Below are 23371 nucleotides of genomic sequence, written 5' to 3'. Positions count from 1 at the left end.
ATCTCCTTGTTGGAATGGAAGAAATTTGAACATCGCAGAAAAGGCTTCTACCTCTACTCTCAAAGTAGAATGAACACTTCCAAAGAAATACTGACACAATTTAAAAAACATTCAACTTTGAAGGATTAAAAACAGATTCCTAATAGGGATTAGGTAACTCTTCTGGGACTATATCCAGCCTGAGCCCTTTCAACTTATCCTTCTCATTGGCAAGCTTCAATCTCAGACAGAAATCAAACAAAAAATAAAAAGTTCAAGTGACTGACTGAAATAATACAATACAAAGTACAAGTTAAAGAACAAACTACTCAATCCAAATTTATGTTTCACAAAATCCCTAGAACTTGGTAAGCTTTCTGGGCATAGCAACTGCAAAACTGGTAATACACAGAAGTCTCACCTGATTGAGGATAACTGATGAACAGAAGCAGTTTGGAGAGGCCTTGGACACTGCCTCAGACCAAAACAAACCGCAGCTGCCAAAGAAGAAAAAAGCAGCTCCAACCCAGGTTCCCTACCCTTTTGTTCTAACAGTGGTTCCAGATACCATTTAAGACATTCCAGAAGAGGAGATCCAGAAGGTAATGTGGGTAAGTAAAGTATCCCAAAATGCACGGGATAGACAAAACCAACTTCTATTCCTCTGATACCAGCGAGCAGTAACAAAGGCTTATTTCAGCCCATATCTTTTCTAAACTACACTGAAAGAAGACTCCATCAGATTTCTCACCAATGCAGACAACAAAAGAGACAAGTGCTAGACTTTTTTCATTCCATCAGTCTTCCATTAGGTGGATAATCTTGTAATCATTACCTCCTCCATCTAATGACAGACTTGGAGGAATAAAGGCTTAGTTTTGTTCTAAGCCCAGGAAGGGTTTAAATTGAAGTGAGATTGGAAGACAATATATTCCAAGGAGTATATCTAGCAGACTTCTGCTTTCTTAATTTCTTTCAAGACTGCCCCAATGTAAGAACTTTTGCAGTCTTGCCACATTGTCTGGTCATTTGTTGCTTTGGCACCATATGCAATTGACATTTATGAAGCAGTGTGTAAAATGCTGGTTGTACAATCTACTGGTATCAGAATAACCACAAGTAGTCATCTTAGATCTTAGCACTCAGGGGAGGGCTGTTACTATATCAAGATCAGTAAAGGCCCAGAGAGAAAAAGGCATGTTAGAACTTGACAACATCTACCTGCCCACTGTTCTACAAACAGAACACAACAGTGGTCTCGGAAGGATTTTAACCAAGCACTTTTTGGAGACATCATAAAGTTGTTGCATACATCCAAAAGTACAGGAACACAAATTTTCCAGAAACAAAATTATTTTAGGAACAAAGGCTGAACCCCTTTCCTGTCTCTAAATTCCATCTCCTGAAGCCTAAGTGAAGAATTCTATTTTGTGTAAAACAAAGGATTATCTAAATACTTGTAAAAGGTGGCAAACATTTTGACAGAAGCTCATGACTGTCACACTTTATTCACCTTATTCTAAGGAATATAAATATTCAAAATTTCAGATGCTCTTGCAGGTAAAAGGACAGAAATCAGGTTTTTGTTCCTCTTACTACTTCAGATCTGAATCATTACATAAGGCAAGATTTTTGGTCTCACAGATCAGTTAGTTTAGTGCAATTGACTTCATGTTGTGCTCAAAAAAACACTTGCCAAATTACCAGTGCGTATTTCTCAAAAATGTCCCAATTCACATGCTGCATGACCACGTATTTTACTCAATGACAGCACTTTGAGAGAAGCTATGTGTTGCTCTTTTGACACCATGCTTTGTAACATCCAAGTACTTAAAACTCAAAACAGTGCTTCAAAGCCTTTCCAATTTTCTGAAACACGAAAGGTAACAAGTTCCCAGGTTACATAGGAATAGTACATTCTCATGCAGGATGTTCATGCCACTGAGGGCATCCATAGCAATACATCAAAGATGTGACTTTTTAGAATGTCATTCAGCAAATAAAAGATCATGGAAGATCAGATGAAGGTATATCTGGGTGGACTTTAAAAGGGTAGGACTTCTTAACCCATGAAGTCTTAAGAGCCCAAACCCGTATGATTACATTCTCACAATCTGAACCTCTGTACACATTCAAAAACTATTTATGCACAGAACAGTCACATTGTTCAGAATTCAGATCCTCTTTGTGCTTAATTCAGCTCACAACAAGCTAAATTATGAACATTATTGTTCCACAATGAACATCATCAGCTATTCTGGAGCCTCTAGGAGAACACTGTAAAGAGTAACCCTTCTGCAGACTGAGGTGCCTCCAGTCTTTTTCATACAATCACACAACCGATCCAAATTACAAACAGAACATGTAACAGGGCATAAACTGTATTCCTGTCTTTAACCTGGACACCCCTAGGCAAAAATTGTTTATGGCTTTGTCTGCTGGATTCTATCTAAACTCTAAAGTTCAAGTGTTACAAAACTGTAAAAAGAAAAAAGTGAATGACCATATACATCACTGGAAAAGGACAGCATGCTTTATGAAGAAAAAAAGCATCTTTGCCATAAACGATTGATATAGAATAGACTCAGCACCAATAACTCCATTCAGAAGACAGCCCACTTACAGGTTTTAGCACTTCAGTGAAAATACCAACATATAAAGATTCAAGCTCTTCTATATTTATTATAGTAGTTGTTCTTGACACAGCGCACAAAGACAGACACCTTTACAACTGTATACAGAAGCAGTAAAACAGTCTCTGTCCTGAAAATCTTAGGATCTAAACCAGGAAGGACAGATAAGGACAACAGGGGCTTTCCCAAAACTGGTATGAGAGCCAAACAATGGTTTCAGCAACTTCAACTAGATCTCAAAACCTCGTTTACAGAAACTGAAGTGTTTCAATGAATTAAGTTGTTCCATACTCCCTTTTGCAGATATGACCTAAACTTGATAATGAAAATTCATTGTGGGCCTCCTCCTTTCAAAGATACTGGTCAAGGCAAATCCTCCACTCCTGCACAAGTAAACCCATTAGGGATGCAAGTAAAAGAACTCTGACTAAATCCAACTGCCTTCTATTGGATAGTTATTTCCTCTTTTGGTAACTTCTTTTTTTTTCCCCATGGTCTTCTATGAATCAAGTAGAAAGCAATCCAACCTTTTCATTTTGTGGAAAACCTTTATTGGCTTTCCTGTTGCTCTTATTTTTGAAAAGCATAGCAGAGAACTGACATAGCACAACAACTCTTTACATAGCAACAATGCCAAAGGAAAAAACAAGTATTTTCCTCTATTGCAGTCTTAGCCAGAGCAAAGGTTTTCTAGAAAAATTATCAGGACCAAACAAACAGATTTTCTGCAGTAATAAATCAAATAACTTTATAGTCATATTAATGAAGCATGTAATTTCTAATAAAAACATTTCTGTTCTTTGGTTGCCAGAACACCAGATTCACCCAAACGTTCAGCTGATGTGTATGTAAAAGTCAGTCACAACACGTGTAACTCTTCACAATCTCACTGGACATGTGGGAGCTATTGCTCAAGCCACCAGGAAGAACCTTTTTGGATAAAACCACATCTGCTTTTCTTAATATTGTCATTCAACTTGAAGTACCAGAAAGTTATTTTTTAAGATTCATCATGTTTTATTCACAACACATTCAGTCTATTACTATCATTGTGATATGGACAAATAAAAATGCAACAAAAGTCATACTGGTCAGAAACATTCTCAACCATCCCCAAAACTATGATTCTTTTAACAGTTAGCTTATCTAAAAGGAAAAACTTTTTCTTCTCCTTCCCCAAAGATGGCAGGACAATGTATTTTAGACAAACCTTGCCAACAGGAACATTCTTAACATCTTCCACAAACACAACTTCCCTCAGAGACCACTGCTCTTCATTCACTTTCTCCTCCTCTTTTGGGGCAGGAGTAGATCGTCGTCGCTCTGAGACAAAAAAGTTATTACCAAAAAAATTACTTGAAATATTTAAACAAAGCATCAAAATGCAATGTTCAGTAAACACCAAACCTTCCTCCCCCAAAAAGATTACCAACGGTCAAATCTAGAAATTAATAAGAGGTTAACAACAATTTAAAAGTCAGAGCTACCTAACAGTATACCATACCATTTTCATGTTTTTCTATGAAATTACCACTAATAAAACCTATCTGATAAACAAAGCGATTTTCAAGGATTTTTAAGCAAAATAATTAGAATACAACAAATTATTTTGGCAGGGCTCAGATATTCATGCTGTAAGTAGAAAGGCTGACATTTTAAGACCCTTCATTCAGCCCAGCTACAGCAGTTTACATCACCCTTACAAAAAGTCTGCTTGTCCGCTGCAAAGACATTATCTGAACACTAACTGTAGTACACTCAGTATCAAATTTAAATACATAACATGGCTAAATTAACACTGACAAAAACCTTTAATCTTAATCTTAATTAGTATAATTAATTAGTACATGTTAATTAGTAAAATAAGTATTATCAACATATTTAAAGTAAGAGGCAGAGAACTTCTAAGCTAACTGAGAAGTTAACTTCAAACACTAGTTCAAAATCCCAAGCGAAGTTATAGTCAGTGAAAAATTACAGCTGAAAGAACTGCAGAAGAGAAGAAATAAGTAGCAAAAGACTCTACTGGTAAAATTTATTAGTACTGCAGATCTGAGCATATGAGATTCTTGGTCACTGAATGAGGCCATTTGATTCTCTAGGTGAACGCTTCTTAAAACTGCAGTATATGAACAATTAGAAGAAACAGGAGCAGAGAGAAGATGTCTTCAAATGCTGGCACTGTAATTAACCCTTTATAAATGTAGGGGTTTAAATGGAGAAAAAAAATGCTTAAGAGGTCAGTTACATGAATTCTAATGCAGCCTTCTAGGTTTTTAAGTCCAAGTTGTACTATAAAACTTCTCTCACTGCTTTTGTATGTTAGTAAAGAATGTCTAGTTTTAGACATTTTATGTAATAGATGACAAACTACTGCTTCATGCACTGAAGTTCACCTGCAAGGCAAGCTGTGCAAGAATAGCTTAATCTTAAAAGGAATTTTCCAAAACAACTTTCGGGCTGTAAAGAAACTCACTATCACATTGTAATTAAACATAAACAACTTTATTTTCAGACTTCCTCTTCATCACCTCCTGAAAGATACTTTTGATTCCGAGAACTAAGTGTTATGCTCGCTTAGATACACCTTACATCAAGTAGTCACTGCTTATACGAATACTTTTAAATTTAACACTGACAATTCACTGATTATCTAAAGCCTATTATAAAAGCCTTTACATATATTTCAGTTCAGACTGAAAGACCAAAAAGGATTCTGAAATTAATACAGAATCTTTGTGGAACTTTATGAAAGCCTTTTATGAAAACTTCTTATCTACACAAATATTTTATGTTACTATGAGCTACACATTACTTACTATATGGCATTGATGCACTGCTTGCTATTGAAGATGCATCACTACAAGTGGAAGCTGGGGATGGCGGAGGACCCATCTCAGTTTTCACTGGTTCCTGTTTGCTTTCAGGTCTAGAATAAAAGGTGTTACTTAGAATGAAGAAAGAAAAAGGTGAAAACTTTTCTGTGACAATGGACAAAGTGACAGTGTGTCCCAGCCATGTTCCTTTAATAGTACTTTAATGAAATAACTCCGTACTTGTGAACAACCATCCTAACTGACAAGGCTATACATCTGATATTGGGAATGGTGCTATGCTGCTTAATCAGGGATTAGCTTTATAACATTAACTGAGCACAGATACAACATTACAGAAAATATACATCCTTAGATGCACTTCATTTGAAGACAGGAAAAATTATTAGCTTTATACAGTAACCTGAAACTCTGGAACTGTTAACTTTTTCAAGCTTTTCTTGAAATGGTTTAAATCTGTTTTAAGAAACATTTAAATGGCAATTGTCAACCCAATGATTTTGTTTCGAACTACGGAGGGGCCGAAACAGGCCTCTCAATGCTATGAAGAAGGGCCTGGAAACAGTTAGCTCCATAACAAAACCACTTTCAGTTATTCAAATATAAGATCTTGGATAGTTTATGAAACACTGCAGGAAAGTCTTGATTTAATATTCCTTCTGCGTTTCACACTTCCATAGTGGTTTCACACAACTGAGACATCTTTCCTGCAGCGAGCATTTCTACACATTTAGCAGAGTTTACAAGAAAGCTAGAATCTTATGAAGAAGGCAAAAAGTTCAAACTGATAAAAACCTGACCTTCCTTCTTTTCAATTTTTAATCAATCACCAATTCAAGAGAATATCAAATAAATGTTCTATGTGTATGTGTGTGTGTTCTCAACACTTACTTTGCCTCAGTAGTTTTGCTAGCTTTCTCCATGTTTTTCAAGCTCTCAGGTGACCGAAGCTGAAATCGACAGCTGTCATTCATGTTCCAAACAGATTCCATTAACACACCCACTTTAGGAATTCCGGCACTGATTGAAAAAGCAACTGCTCCAGCATGATAGAGGGGGTTATTTCTTAAACACACCTACAGATAGAAATATTTATTTCTGTGAGAACAATGGATTATACTGAGGGAAATCATATATGCATGCATTTTCTTGGTGACATATGTAGTAGTCAAAAAAATAAGAAAACTTATGGAACTAGATGAACAGGGAAGTCAACATGATGTACTATGCACTTTGCTAGGAAAAAAAGAGGCTGTTGTGCAATTCACAGCTGAAAGCAACAGCTTTAGCAGTGCAACTGTTTAATATACAGTATTTAGATGCTCAACCACAAAAGGAACAATTCATCCAGTAACAAAGACTCATCCCAAAGTTGATTAGAATGGATTTGGAACCAAAAGAAATGTGCTCCCTGGAAAGGAGCTGTTTTGTCTCATACTAGTTCTAATACTAATCACAAAAAGAATCCTACACCTCTGTATCAGCTATTAACCTTTTTGGTAAAGGCTTCAAACCAAAGGCCTATCCCACTGCACGAATAAATACAACCCAGACTCTAATATTGCAGGCACTTAAAAGCCAAAACATTTACAAAGCTATGTGCTCTACTGAGAATCGTATTCCTATACTTACTTTCTCTCAAAATACAGAATCAGTAGGTAAGATAAAATGGAAGTACTTTGCATGAGTACAGCTTGTTCCTCCACGTTTGCAGCAAGAATCATACTTGTATAACAATAACAACACTAACAGGACACATCAATTTACAGTCATATAATTAAAATGTACTATTTTAATTCCATATTACTGATACAACTTTTGCGCATAACAAGAATAGAACCTAATTTGTTTTGTTTTTTTAAGGGCAGGCTGTAATTGTAAGCTCATCATATAGCACTGTAAAAATGCCACTTATGACAGTTGCACTTGCCTGGGTTCCAACAGTTATGTTTGGCATAGAGGAAATACCAGCACTAGACTTCGGCTTTTTATTTTTTGCTCTGGCCTTTTCTAGCATTTTCTTCCTTTGGCTGAAAGGAACAACACCCCTATGGAAAAACACATATTATTTAAAAAACAGCTATGAAAGAAATGCTTGTTTATAACTTTGAACAGTTTATTCCTTCCGCTTAATGTAGTCATTATCAAACATACAAGTCTCTGTGCCACCTTCTCCAAAACCACAACGCACTGCAGAAATGACATCTTTTTCTATATTCATCCCCACTTTCCAAATTCACTTCAACTGGCCAGTTTATTAGGAGGAGGAGGAAGAGGAAGAGCAGGTAAGATATGTCACTGCCAAATGGCTTTCCTTCTAGTTCAAAATGCTGCAAGACCTCAGTCACAGATGGCACGCTCCAGCCACAGCTTTCAAGTTGCGGGTTGTCCCCTCTGAACTTGAGGATATCTTTCCCATGACAAGTGATAATTTCCAGAATTTGTAGTCACTGGGGAACAGGATAAGCTTTTTTGTTCTAAATTCTACAAGCCTCGCTTTCTCTCTAGGGACATGGCTGAAGGAGTCTAGGACTGTTATGACAGACTTAAGCTGCAAAAGGGGAAAAAAGGACACTTCTTTTGTAAGTGGATCCACTCAGTTTAACTGAAAATAATGCTTATGTACACAGTTAAGCATGCTTATTATTTTGATACTGCATGCTTTAGTGAGTGGGTTATAGAGTCTGATGCTTTTATATGAAAACCTCCTTCATATTAAGTAAATCTTGAAAAGCATCAGTCCTGTGCAACACTGGAAATTGAAATCCTGTCTAGCATACTACAGACCACTGTAACTAAGGATAGCAATGGTAACAGAAGCTTCTGTCTACACCAATCTGATTAACAAAATCACCACTGCTGACATTTAACCCCTCCCAGAAAGGACATGTTGGTTAATAAATAACCTTTCAAAGATTACATATAAATGCTAGGAAGTCTTTTTATATATTGTACCGATTATTCTAAAAGCAGTAAAGATGGCAGGTTCTAATAGCCAGGTATCTCCAATGTTATGGCTTATTAGTTTCTACACTAAGAGTAATTACTCTAAGTAAGGTATGTCAGCTGTGACAGAATGTAAGGGCCAAGAACCAGAGAGCTGTAATTTTGAGATTTTGGACTAGAAGTTACAATAAAATACGTCTGTATTTAGGTTTACAAGCCTAGCTACGATCCTACTTAAATATTTTCCAAAGAGTTATTAGAATTTAATGAGAAAGCTGTTTCATAGAATCAATTTTCAATGCTCTGATTTCCAACTCATCATCAAATATTTACGTCATCCATGCCTAAAAGCTACTTGAGCTTTGGGCATAATATGTAACACAATGACTCCTGACACACTGACAAAAATAATACATACTGACAATACATTAGTAATGTTCAGTGAATTCACTCAAATCAGAAATTAATTTCAGAGCTCTTTTGGGAGTGTTATTTTTGAGTGTTTGGGGTTTTGGCTTTTTTTTTTTTTTTTTAAACATAGGCTTCTTAATTATCAAATTATTAGTTAAAATATTTTAACTAACATTTCATATTTTACAATGTTTAAAAGTGTTATATCTTAACAACAAGCTCCAGCAGGAGCATGTGATGTTATTTCTCCCTTCTTTAAGATTTGGAGCACAAACTAACAGACCAAATTTTCTAACAGAGCCTGACAGAGGAATGTGGACCTCATACATGGGTAAGTTTGTTCCATATTTATAATCTGAAAAAAGCCTGAAAGGCATAAAGAAGGTTATTCTCTGATACTGTGTAGTACTGATATATCTGAATGCTAAAGCATTTATACACATGTCCTAAAAGAATAATCTTATTTTCTTCAAGATGTTATAATTGGATCCAAAAGCTTTAGGCATTAAAGAAGAGAATAAATATATTTTAAAAAGGGAACCTAAGCTCAAGTGCAGAGTTACAGAACTCAGAACAACAGTGGTTCAGCAGTTTTGCAATGCTTCTCAGAGCCAAGGACATGAAGGCATCCAGTGGATCTACACTGTTTTACACAAACACAGTATTTACTTACCACCAATACAAGTTGTTCTCTAGTTGAGCACACGTATAAAGAGCACAACAATGTAAAGAAACAATCCGTTCTCCCTGAAGCTCTGAGTATGTCTGTGCAGTGTGTTCTAATTTAGAAGCTACGGAGCTTAAAGTTTCATCTACCCACGTAGCAACCTAAGGAAGAAGGGAAGAAAGGAACAGAAAAGGCAGAGGAAAAAAAGAAAAACAAGAGTTGCACCTTAAATGTAATATTTACTGGTTTTGAAAGGAAAAAAAAAAAGAAAGCCACAAAACAAAAACCAAAAAATTATTCCTTTTAGTATTTTATCCCCTACCACCTTTTCTCTCCCTAGAAAAAAGCTTTTCAGAAATTCCCCCCCCTCTATTTCCAGTCCCCAACAAAAACAAAAAAGGTAAAAAAAAATACAGAGAGGTGATAAAAATACTTCAACTAGTGCATGTACTTTACCAAATCAGTTTCAAGTCCACTCTTAACTGGGCAAACTAACTTTACAGCATTGAAAGCTTCAATGCTCTTAGGTTTTCTAGTAAATATATACAGAACATTAACAAGCTTCTCTATTCGTAAACCAGTGTCCGTTTCTACTGTAACAGCAAACAGTCAAGTATTTCAGCTAATCAGGTAAAACAGATATCTTTTCACAGTTTCAGCTGTAAATCTGCCAGATTTTTTTTTTTTTTTTACCTTTTTGCATTTTTACAAAACACCAGTTGGGTTTCTGTTTTGTTTTTACATCTGTACAGAGGAAAAGCAGCAGAATGAACGAATGAATTAAGTACTTTCTACTACTGATGAAGCTAAAGCATCAACTTCTCTATAATATACTGCAAGTAACTGAAAGAAACAGCTTTGTCAAATTAATCAACCAGCACACATCTCATACCTTGTTATTTTCAGTGGCAACAGTTGCTCTAATACTATTTGCAGAAAGGAGCACTATCTTTTCGTTGGTTAATCCCAAGAACATGGCTCGTGGATGATGTAGCGAAGGATTCTTTGGAAACAAAAAAATATTTTAGATATTCAAGCATATTAAATGCTTACTTTCAGAATGGTTTAAGACGTACAGTACCTGTGTATTTCTGTAAGGCTCTGATTCACTCCACTTCCATTGATAGAGTTCTCCTTTACTGCTAACAGCCACAAGCTCAGAATACAGAGCTCCGATAGAAATAAACTTAGTTCCATCCTACAAATACAGAAATACGAAGTCTAAGAGAGCAATATTATAAATATATATAAATACATACATGCAAAAAAACCCCTTGTAACTGTTTTTTTTCAGAGTTCCCATGGATATTGAACATGAAAATAAAAATAACTACAGCTTGTCTCAAGTTCAGCATGCCCTCCAACAAACACACAAAAAAAGCATTATTGCTTCCGACAGTGAGGGAAGAAACAGATACTATTTTCCTGAAGTTTAGCAATAACACATACACGGCAATTAACTTGGACAGTTTATTAAAAGCTTCCACAATATTTCAAGAACACAACACTGCTCATAGAATTAAAGATGGGAAGATCTCTTGACTTCTGACATTTAAAAAAAGTTTTCCTCTAAAATTCTGGCTTTTTGAAATGAACAAAAAAGCAACATAATTCCATTATTCCATTCCTAAGTATACTCATGAAGGTATCTTCCAACTACCCAAGAAATCAATTATCAAATTCATTGCCTCATCAATTAAACAATTCTTATCTTTCACTTCTGAAGGTAAATAACTGCAAACAAAATCAAGTTTAAGAAAAAAACTAATCAGTGGGTTACATGTCACATTAATGCATCATTATGACCTGATATGCTGGAAAAGCTTCTAATTATGGCTTATTCCTCGCCCCTCTCCCCTGCCCTTTTCTCCTGTTTGACATTTTACCAAAACTCATATGGCAGCTTTCTACTCCTTTCTACTCCTTTGCTCAATTGCTTCATCCTGTACCTTACCCAGATCCCACAGGCCTTTCTTCCCCTCTCTTAGATTTGGTTGTATATCAATGTTGCAGCAACTATGCATCAGTTACAATCTCACTTTTTCCATGTTCCTGTTCCCCCTTGCATTGAAACGAATCTCAAACTACAAAGCTGTGAATTTGAGTGATTTCACAAAACATTTACTTCTGTTTACTGAGAAAAATTTGTAAGGCCCATCCATTCGGTGCTCCTCAGCAAGTGCAGCTATAGGGCAACCATGTTCTTTCTAAACTTCTTTACTGATAACAACTAAAAGTTCCCTTCCACTTAAGGGAGAATACAGCTTAAAAAAAAAAAACAAAAAAAACAAACCCAACTTAAACTAGTATAAAGTCAAATGCTGCCTTTTCTACAGCTCCAAACCTGAAAGACAGTTACATGATAACTAGTCTTCTCTGTAGTAGTTATCTCCCAGATCAGTATCTTCAGCTGCCTCTCTTAGATTACAATATACCACATTTAAGCAATTCAATCATCTGACGGCAAACTGAACTCTCGTCAGACCATTAAACACAGCCCACCATCCAGTACATTTATGTCCCCTAAATTAAGAGACTTTTCTTTCAGCTACAGAAGTTCACAAGTGGAAACATTGTCAGTTTCATAAATCTGGATTCACACTATTTTTTTACTATTTTCATGCCCAGAAGTGCACATTTCAAAATGTGTGAGTGTATCCTTGAATAACACAGGATTCAGTACATCTCTTAACAATAGCTCAAAATGTTTACCAGTATTTTGGGAAAGAAGAGAAGGAAGGCAGCAGGAAAGGACAGAAGCAAATCACAAGCAATTCTCTTTTATACACTGACAACAGGATCGAGAATTAGTTAAATCACAGGAGAATTATTTTGCTGTGGAAGGCACCTACCAACACAGCACAGAAGTAGCATGAATGCTAATCTGTGTCATGATTAATACTTGCTATTGTATAAATATTGCATATTCTGAGAAAGAACTGCCATCAGAACCTACTGTAGTCTAATGAGATGCATCTCTACTTCATCAGCAAAAATGAATCTTCAGAAGTTATCTGGCCTAATGCCTCAAAGTTAAGTGCGGAAAGCAATTAATTTTTCATAGAATAGAAACATTTAGGTTGGAAGAGACCTCTAAGATCATCAAGTCCAACCATTAACCTAACACTGCTAAGTCCACCACTAAACCATGTCCCTAAGCGCCTCATCCACACATCTTTTAAGACCCTCCAGGGATGGTGATTCCCTGGGCAGACTGCCCACTTCCCTGGGCAGCCAGTTCCAGTGTCTGACAACCCTTTCAGTGAAGAAGTTTTTCCTAATACCCAACCTAAACCTCCCCTGGCACAACTTGAGGCCATTTCCTCTTGTCCTGTCACTAGTCACTTGGGAGAAGAGACCTCCTTTCAGGTAGTTGTAGAGAGCGATGAGGTCTCCCCTCAGCCTCCTCTTCTCCAGACTGAACAACCCCAGCTCCCTCAGCCGCTCCTCGTAAGACTTGTGCTCCAGACTCCTCACCAGCTTTGTCACCCTTCTCTTGGACACACTCCAGCACCTCAATGTCCTTCTTGTAGTGAGGGGCCCAAAACTGAACTTTTTTGCTCATTATCACTTCCATTCCTGGGAATTTTTTTGGTTGGTTTGTTTGGCTTGGGTTTGTTTTGTTTTTTAAAGACATCTCCCTGAGCATCTAGGTAATTCATAAAGAAAATTACTACAGATACCCAGTTAGCAACATACAAGAATAATAGGAACATTAGCTATATCTCATGTGGGAATTGTTTCTTGCCTTGAAAATGGAATTAGTGTTACAAAGAAAACCAGCTAACCAAAGCCAAAGGGATTCTGAAGGAGCAACCAATACTCATTTAAGTTACTGGTCAACTCAAAACACAACTGCAAATAAATGTCAGCTTTCACTGTTGTTTAAAAGCCTGATGCACTCAAACTGCAAGTATCTCTGGGAATAGTAACACTAACCAAAAAAGGTTTCCTTGATGCAGATAGCAAACTCATGAAACAATTTAAACTATTGCCTATTCAATGCTTTGAGCACCTAAGTAAGAAAAGAAGAAAAAAAAAAAGAAAAACCCAAACCTTATGATCTACAGCAGTGCCTTTAAAACACATAGAGAAGAAAATTAAAACAGTAATAACAGAAGTGCAGCTATAAGGCTGTAACTAGTTATTTATAATTTTCCTAAGTGCATAATAAAGAATATGCTTTACTACATTATCTCACATAAATGGAGATGTGATATTCAAAAAGGAAGCACGGAGTATTTATTTGGAAAAAACAAACAGATCTATTGCACAGCATGCAAATAAAACAGTAAAAAAATTTCAATACCTTATCTGGCCACCACTGCAAGTCTTCTCCTAAAGAAACGGGACTTTGAACAGGTGTATTCTTCTTGTCCAGGTTTGGTTCCCCTTCCTTACTTGTAGAGCCTCTTTCATTATCAAATGAGGCTCCATCAAGCCACCTTCGTTCACGCAAACGTAAAACGGACTCACGTTCACGCAACAGCTCAGAGTCTCTCTCTAAGGGAAGAAGGAGAACTGGTATGCAATTGGGTCACACCAGTGGGATAAAAGTAAGCCACTCTCTAGTAAAGACCCTTCAGGATGCAACTAACAGCAGTTAAATCTACTCACACAGATTAAAAATAAAGTCCTGACATGCAACATTCAATATATTAACCCTTTCAAGCATATGTACTTTAGAATTACTAAACATAAAAATGAGCTAGAAATAAAGAAGTCTTACAGTTTTGTGCACTATAAAAAAATGCTAAAGCATTTTCACTTACATTGTAAGAGGCCAAATACATTTAAAATTGCAATTTAAAGTTTTATAGTACAATATGCAGAGTCTACCAATGTAGTAACAACAACAAAAAAATCTAAGTCTATATAGTCTGTTAGGTATCTTTATGCAAACCAAAAAAGAGTATTTATTAGAGAGTTTCATAACAACTTTCCCAAAAAAACAGTAATTTGAAAAGGTTAAAGAAAGCAATCATTAAAACAAGCTCTCATATACATGTTTGATAATCCAACCCCTTTTGTTTAAAGCAATATTCCATAGGACTGGATTTAATATATTAAAGTGTATCTGTTTTGAGCAGATCAAATGAAAACTTTTCAAGAGTCAGACAAGTTTTAAAAAGGATCCTTGTAGGAAAATGTTCCTTACCAAAATGCTTCCCCTCCAATTGGCCTACAAACTGTCTAAAGCCAGTACTCTGCAGTTCGCTCATGCAGATAAATTTTTTAAATCAGGTAATCAAACTAACTTTCCAAGAGTCAACTATGCATGGAAAATAAGGATTATAAAATTCGTGGTAACGTCTTATATAGAATAACCTTAGGAAAGGAAAAAAAAAGGAGGAATTTAGAAGGAGTTATGTCAGATGCTGAATATTCGTACATGCACATAATGCACTTAACCTATTAAGTACTTCACTTATGCTCACAAAAAATCAACTGGAATTACATGTATGAGATGACCACATTATTATATCATAGTTTCAACAAATTATGCCAAGTCTTGGGTCTTTTGCTGTATTAGACAAATGGGAAAGTTTTTACATGAGCCAAACACAACAGCTTGTCTTACAGATATATTTCATAAAGTACTGTACTTATTTTCTAGAAAACATTACACTGACCCCGACTAATAATTTTGTAACAGGAACTTATGTGTTCAGCAATTAATATACTAAAACATGTTCATGAATGGCAACAAAAATGTACTAAACAAACAATCACAGCAGAGGTTGGATTAACAGTTTGGAAATACTCTAGGCATTTGCGCAACAGCTTCAAAAAGATAGGGAATTGCTGCATGGTCTGTTATAAATCTTTTAAGTGTAATATGCTTTGAAAAAAAAAAAATAGTAAAATGCCTTAACACTGCTCAAGGAGTTTTTTCATCAGCTGCCAATAGTTCTCCTTATTCAACTATAAAAATGCTTCCAAAAAGTGAAATTTAGATTTCTTCTCCCTCCTTAATATCTAAAGCTCCTCATTCCATAAAGGTGACTTCTGTCATGGAACAATTAAGGAAATGTGAAGAAGAGTGAACAAAGAGCAACCCAAAAGAAAGAGGGGGGGGAAAGAAGGGGAAGAAAAAAAAAATTAAGAATGCTGCATGTCATTAATTGTTACTCATTTTCGAGCCAAATTACGTATTTGTAATGCAATCTATTTATTAGTAGGTATTTACACTACTAAGTTTAAAATAAACTTAACATGCAAAAATTTTAGAACATCTTGCAACACCAATGATCAACAATTAGATTTAAAATACATGACTATCAAGGTTCTTGCAGAACTTACCTGCTAATAGTCAGAATTCATTAATAATTTTGATAATGACTAACAGTCTATTTGTCTACTCTGTATTTGACAACATTATCACAGTCTACTTTCGCATTAAATCAGAATCTAAACCACCAGTGTGTACTATCACTAGCTTTTTCCACAGCAAACTACTTATTACAAAGAAAAAAGGTGCAAAATTACCTCTGGATGAGCCTAGCCTGGAAAGTGATGAGCGCCGAAAGGATGGATAACCAAAGTAACTAATATCTTCTGAAAACATAGCATCAGCATCAATAATGACACTTGGGTGAGCAGAATGTATGTCAGCATCCAGAAGAGACATAAGATCCTCTATAAGAGGAGACAAGGGTCTTAGGTGAATAATCAGCTACTTAAAACATCAGCTAGAGAGACCAGCAACTAAACAAATATCAAAACAAAAAAATCCTATCTATTAATTGAATTTCTGCTCTTCAGATTCACCAGTGCAAACTCATGTGCCTCCTATGCAACCACATTTACAATCAAGCTTGGCAGACTAGTGAACAAAACCAGCTTCCCTACAAGAACTGCTCTGTCACTTATCTAACCACGTTTCCCAAACAAGACTTGCCCCAAGCACATTTTTCTGTAACCCAGAAACTCAAATTTTAGCCTGTCACTTGAAAGAACAAAGCGCTAGGATAAGATAGATACATATACATACATGTGCACACACACTCATGCATGTAACACAGAACTCCAAAGATGACCTAGAATTAAGAGAGGACAGAATTGATGGTGAAAGCTGGCCTTCACAAAGCCACATCTTTGATGTCAAAGACGTTCCTCCATGGAACATTTCTTTCACAGAATGGCGTACTTGTTTAATTCACGGGCTAGTAGCTTGCAGCTCTCAGTACAAAGCTTTAAATGCTAGCTACATTAATAACAACAACAGTTATCCGGAAAAAGCACCATTTTTTAATACCATGCAGTTAAAAAAAACCCGAAACAACCAAAAAGATGAACTTAAATACTGTGACTACCCTAGCTTCTATGTTAGAAAACTTGAGTTTCTCTGAAGTACTGATTATAGTTGAAGTATAAAACAATTTGCTTCCATTTACTAAACTATAGCTACTATCCACACACAAAAGAGGCTACTGAAAATTCATGTAATTTATTAAAGTCCAGCAATATGGACTGACAAGACAACTAAACCTGACTACTATCTTGCTGCTACAGAAAGGACAGTCCTACTTCCCTCCTTCATCCCTGTGGCAGGTGCCTCCTTGGGGCAAGGTGGAGTTTCTAAATCTACAACTAGTGCATTCACCTGGCTTGAAACAGTACTTCATAGGGTATAAAAGGAAGGTGGGAAGCACTCTTCAGACTCACTTAACTGGGTAGTCAAACAGACCCCCAAAGGCAGTGCCTCACCACATGCAGCAAAGCTGACCGGACCCTATTGCTGCCAAAGGAGACAGGTCTGCCCCTTCCCAAACATTCAAGCAAATCTGACTAAGAAATCAGGCACCCCAAATTAGGTTTCAGCTAACCCATGCAGGCACACAAACCTCACCACCATTCAAGGGAATGGCAGGATAGCTCCTTCTGGCAGCAGGACAACCTCATCTGCTTAAACCACTCGTGAAGTTAACATAAGGCTATACACAGAGTCCCTTCCGGAAACACAGAAGGAGCACATAAAATTTCAACACATCCAGTTCTCAGCCTCTACCTCATCATAAGCATAAAACAAAATTGTGACTAGAAATCAAGGTTTGAAGTTAAATAAAAGCATTCTTAACAGTAGGAACTGATTATTATGGGTCTTTTTCTCAGTGTCTGGAATGAAGGGGCAGGGGAAGGAACACAAAGGAGAGGGTATCCAAAAAGCTGGAAAGGAGCCAGAAGTCCACACTTACAGCCAGTATTAATTCACTTAACTGTTCCACTTATTGATATTGAAAGCGTTAGAGACTTTCACCTCCCTGCACATCAGAATATTCATCCTTAAATTTCTAAACTCTCACCTCCAGGAAATGTAACACACACCAACTACAACCAGCTGTCCCAGGAAAAACAGCGCTGTAACTAGCGAGCGCTGTGGATTTCAAAGCAAGACAGACCTGCATGAATGCTTTTTGCATTAAGTAAGTAATCCAAGTATAGTCTGTGATTCTAAAAACATACCATTTGGGACTCAATGGTTCATGCAGTACGTTTTAGGAAGTCATCCTTGACAGACTGCTTGGAAATCCTAGTAAAAAAAAAATTGGATTTGGCAAACAGGCTGTCTTACTAAAATACTTCAGATCACTCAGACTGGCCTTATCCTGCCTGCTACTTTATCTATTTTCCATTGGCTTTCCGCAACGATAAAGCAGCAGCACACCTCACCTTAAGAGTGTCAACTTGTAAGGACCAGAGTTTAAGAGCTGGAAACACAGCTGAGACACTGTTGTATCTCCCAATATTCACATGCTGCTCCTCTTCCCTCCTCCCACACCCACCACATCCATCTATTCCTAGGTAAGCTCCAACCTCTCTGCAGTCTAGCAACTTGTTCTCATTTTTTTTGGTCACTATCCAGCCACAAATTGAAAAAAACCCAAAAACCCTTTGATCTCTTTTTAGGAACAGGATTGGCCAGTACATAAAAGAACTCTCCAGCCTCGTTAAAAAAAAAAAAAACATAGTGTCCATTTTGAAGGTAAGCTAAGCCAGAAATCCTCTTGACAGAAAATACATGCTAACTTGTCACACACACACACCCCTTCCACCATGTTAGGCATCTTGAGTTTAGCTGTGTTTCCAAAAAGGAACATAAAAAATTCAAGCCATCAGACTTGAGAACCAAAACAACATGGTTTTTGGCTAAATGTGCATTAAGACAAGTGAGGAAATGAAGTCTTTTCTTACCCTCTTATTTCAGCTTCAAATCAGATTTTAATTTTCTTCCAATACTTCTGCAAGAGATCCTCTTATTCCATTTTCTATACCAGCAAAGGTGCTAAAACCAGTAAGGCTAGGAGCCAAATCCACTCCCTTTCAAACATCACTAGAATTTTTTTAGCATTGTGAAAACACAGATACTGCAAGGCTACATCCAGTTTAAGAATCCAGGGGAAAAAACATTCTCTATGACTTTATTTTCCTGTTCTTCAGAAAAATCTCATGGGATGGTATCATTCATCTCTTGTGCCGTGTTGGACCAGAATGAGTCCGCACCCTTCACATTTAGATGTGATAATTCTGATCAACTTATTTAGGTAAGAAAGTACCTATGATTCACTAGTAAATAACATTGAAAATTGGAAGGAAAAGGACATCCAGCGCAGAGGAAAGGAAAAACAAAAAACCCCCCACCAATAAAAAAAACTCCAAGTTTCAGTATGCACATAAGCAGCAATTCAAGTACTGAGAAAATTTTTATTTTCAATAGCTCCATGTGTAGGATTATCAATGGATTCATTAACTGAAGGCGTTGCCTAGATAGACTCCAATCTCAAGTTGAGCTCACACTAAATATTTTCCCTTAACGGAACAATCGTAAGTTCTCCCCCCTCTTCTCAGCTGCATATTTTTATGAAACATTCAAGAATTCAATGTCTTCAGCATCTCCTCCTCTTTCAAGTTTGGATTAAATTGGCAAAACTGTGACAGTGAAGGGAGAGAAACATGTATTTTGGTTTCCTAGGAAACCAGACTCAAACAGAACTCCAGAACTCATTTCTTCATAAGATATATTTATTCAAACCATTACCCAACTTGACGTTCATCAAAGAAAAACAAAAAAAAAAACCCAAAGAAAAACAAACCACACCAATAAAACCGCAGAAAAAAACCATATACCTAATTGTTTTCCCCAAAGGCAAGCCACTGAACTGATCCTATGCTATGCTCCAGTTCCCGTCTCCCCTCACTGCAAGAGAATACAGCAAGTACTGCTGCAGCCCATGTCTCTTCTCTCCTTTAAAAAAAAATTAAATGGATTTTTAAACAAGCTCATCTCAGTTCCAAAATCCAAAGTAGTCTGGATGTTGTCAAACCTATGTTTCACAAGTCCTACTAGTTAAGAACCCACTATATCACGCAGGAGTTACTGAGCAAACATGCACACATCTGAACTATACAAACAACAAGCTATTTTAACTTCTACAAAATCTCTATACAGAAGATTAACAGAACATAAAGCCCAGAAGAAGCCTCTAATAAAACTTGATATGAGCTGGAAAATTAATCCAAAGACCTGCAAGTCTTTTCTATGCTAAATGATCTTGTTCTATGCAGGTTTTGCTTTGCTTTATTTTCTTTATGTACTTGTTATGTATCAAATGAACCCACATTCCTCTCTGCTAACTATCAAAAAACAAAAGAAACAGGACTAGATTAGAGAAGTCTAAATTGAAGCACATAAGGGTCCAAAAATAAGTAACTAAGAGACACTTCTTGAAGGCGATCTGTACAGAAAAGTAAAGTTCTGCTCTTCACTTAAGACATTTTGAAGAATTCATGAAGAATTGAGACATGGGTTTTGTTACCTTAAAAAAAATTCAGATGCGTAACCTTTACTAACTCGAATTAACACAACTGATATATTAATGAAATTATGATATGTTAAACAAGAATTTATTAATTTCACAGTGGTTGGAAAGTATCTTAGCTTGCTCCCCCCCCTCCCTTAAAATAAAGTGTAAATTACTCTTAGTGTTTTAAAAAAAGCTTCTCTGTCTTGGAAGGCTTAGAGGAGTAACCCCTAAATTTAAGGGTCACAAAGCACCAGACATGGAGAAGGCAGAAAGTAAAAATTAGCATATACTTTTAATCAAAATGCAAGAGCCTCAAAAGTCCTGAGGCAAAAGCAGTCTTGTCATTTGCTTATTTGTGCTTGGAATGAACAAAATCAAAAAGCTTTAAAGCATAATTTGACATAATTAAAAAACAAGGAAAAAAAAAAAGTTCTTTATCCTTCAGAATAATTTCTAAAAACCTGACTAAGAATTGAATGCAAATAGCATTTATCAGTTATCTACAGCTTTCTTTTATGAACTCTGATGTTATAGTTCCAAAAGAGCATCCAGAGGTGAGACAAGTAAAAGCAAAAAGAGTTCAAAGTTTCTAGAGCAAAACACTTAAAAAAAGGTTCTACGTAGTTCTGAAGGACAGAATGTTTGCATTTTTCCAGAGAGCTATAGGCAAGTTTCTCTGGCCATCAGGTTTTCCTGAAAACTAGCCTGCATGGTTATGTGACACAAGCAAGGGCTGGTAATTTGTACTATTTAATGAACCAACAGTAGAGTCATGATAGCACTGACTAGTGTTCAGCTAGACTTTTCCTACTGTTTTAATCATATTCAGATATCAAATTAATTCATTTCCGTGCAACAAACTTATTTTTGCCCATAAAACTGAAATAACTTAGGCAAGGCATAGCACATTCTACTAATTGCAGATTACACCTTTGAAAACTGCAGTTAAGACATATGAAGTTTCATTTCAGTTGTCATTTCCACATCTTTTCCCACAAGAACTGGGGAAGAGTTAGCCCAGTTTCTCTGTGGGGTAAAAGAAAAAAGGGAAAAAAATACTAATATAAGGAGGTTGCAATCCCTTATAGGAAAGATTAGTCAAAACAGGGGAGAATCTTTAAAAATTAAGCCAAGGACAAAATTGTTTTCTGGACAGCTAGTGAGGACAGTGAAACTCTGCATACTACTTTAACCCATCTCAAATACAAAAGACTCACGGACTGTAGCGCCGGCACCTTCAAATAAAAATTACCAGTCATAAGTCATCAGACAGTCCCTATTAACTGATCGTTATGATCTCAAGAGGTACTAAAAGAATAGTTAATGCTGTAGAAAGCTGATTAGTATGGTTAAAAGGAACCTCTACTGTAAATGATTACTAACAGTGATTTATCTTCTGAAGTTTGGTTCTGGAGGAATGCATTCAGGTATGCTTAGAGTAAGAACTCCTGCTTTGAATACTTGGAAAGAGTTAGGAGAATTTACTTCCTCCAATGCATCTGTCTAATGCTATTAAGCTGATCACTGAAAAACAAGACTCAAATTAAAGGTTTTTCACCCCTTTCACCAGAGGACTCTTGATTCTACAGCAAAATAAAGAAGCTTGACAGATGCAACTAAAACCAGAAAAGGCAAAATGAAATACAAAGCCTTTGCCGCAGAACAAAAAAGCCTTTGTCTAATCACATGACTGACAAGATAAAGATGGAAGAAGCCCATGAACCTTCCTGGTGAACCAGATGAGCAGAAAAAAAAACCCAAACATTTGTTAGAAAAATATCAAAACATCATTCTGACACTCAAAAAGAAAAGCTAATATGTAGTCAGAGTTTAGATGTGTTCTTTTCATGCAATGCATCTACCACAAACATTAGATTTGGCCGCTATGTTTTCAAATATGTTTACTTGGCAAGAAAAGATTACCTAAATTATTTAGCCAATGCAAAACAAGACTCAAAGTCTTTTATAAAAAGCAATCGTATGGGACAGACAATATTTCAAAAACAGCTGGACTTCAATTACAGCATTTTACCAATATAGCCAGAATACTACAGCATTTACAAGGGGAAATCCTCAATCTAACTGTAACAACTGTAAGCTGTTTTGTCCTCACTTGAGGCATTTTGATTTTTAAAAAAAGCTGTGTAATTTTTGGTTGAAAACCTGCTGTATCTTAAGAATATATGTTAGTAAAAACATGCAAGTCACTAGAAGGTTTTAGAATTAGCTTTTATGAGCAAGCCACACAGCAGTCTCAGCATCTCGTTGAGCAGCAAAATACAGATGTAAGTAATGCTGATGTTACAAAGCCTGGGATCCTAAAAAAAAAATAATAACTTTTATGCCACCCATTATCAGGGTGAACAGTTATTCTTCAATGCCTAACCTAATCCCTCAAGACATCCCAGTGCATCTTTTGTTTTGCGAATCTTTAGACTTTGCTCCTATAAGCAAGAACTGTCTTTGCTGCATACCTTGCACAGCACAGAGCACGCTGTCAGTGCTTAAATGCAGAAAAATAAGAACACATTGGCATTTTCTTATCAAAAGCTGCAGGATACAAACCTCCAGGAAGATATGATTCACTTGCTGTGTCATCCCCATCATCTCCATCTTCATCATCACGACTCAACAAATTATTCACAGCAAGGTTTACATCAAGATTTGTTCGCTGGAGTTCCCGAATAATAATACTTCTGGACTTCCCTTGTAAAACAACTTGTGCCTGTGAAAGCAGAGTATAATTGGTTACTGGTCATCCTTAGCTCACCAACCACCATTCATAAGAAAAGGATGCTTAATTCTAAAAGAAGTCTAATAAAAAACAAAAGTCAATCACACTACATACAGGCAAAGGCTCACATAGATTTTTCACAGTATCATGTACTAGATAGTCAACCTTCTCTCAGTTCAAGTTAGGCCACTGAATCCAATTTTGGTGATGAATTTCCTAATGGAGTCTTACAATCTACTTCTTGAAATGCTTAAAGCTGTAGTTAAAGAATAAGCAAAATCTGTTTTTGAGAATGTTCTATATGTTTCTGTAAAAGTGTTTAAACTTAACTATGCCAATCAACTGTTATTCCAAAACTACAC

At 36.4% G+C, this 23371-nt stretch overlaps 1 protein-coding gene across 1 annotated transcript in view; it reads right to left on the bottom strand.

Annotated features, from left to right (window-relative positions):
* Positions 1-23371, bottom strand: part of UBR5 (ubiquitin protein ligase E3 component n-recognin 5) — a 90788-nt gene that overhangs the window by 40415 nt on the left and 27002 nt on the right. Inside the window, exons 7-16 of the mRNA XM_059815611.1 lie at positions 22841-23000; positions 15960-16109; positions 13780-13991; positions 10552-10668; positions 10363-10473; positions 9477-9631; positions 7377-7494; positions 6338-6522; positions 5432-5541; positions 3823-3935 (exon numbers count right to left, since the gene is read on the bottom strand). Of these exons, the coding sequence (XP_059671594.1) occupies positions 3823-3935; positions 5432-5541; positions 6338-6522; positions 7377-7494; positions 9477-9631; positions 10363-10473; positions 10552-10668; positions 13780-13991; positions 15960-16109; positions 22841-23000 (1431 nt within the window). The remainder of the gene's footprint in view (positions 1-3822; positions 3936-5431; positions 5542-6337; positions 6523-7376; positions 7495-9476; positions 9632-10362; positions 10474-10551; positions 10669-13779; positions 13992-15959; positions 16110-22840; positions 23001-23371) is intronic.

Source organism: Gavia stellata, chromosome 3, assembly GCF_030936135.1.
Source record: "Gavia stellata isolate bGavSte3 chromosome 3, bGavSte3.hap2, whole genome shotgun sequence".
Taxonomy (NCBI): Eukaryota; Metazoa; Chordata; class Aves; order Gaviiformes; family Gaviidae; genus Gavia; species Gavia stellata.
This window is presented reverse-complemented; position numbering and strand designations above follow the sequence as displayed.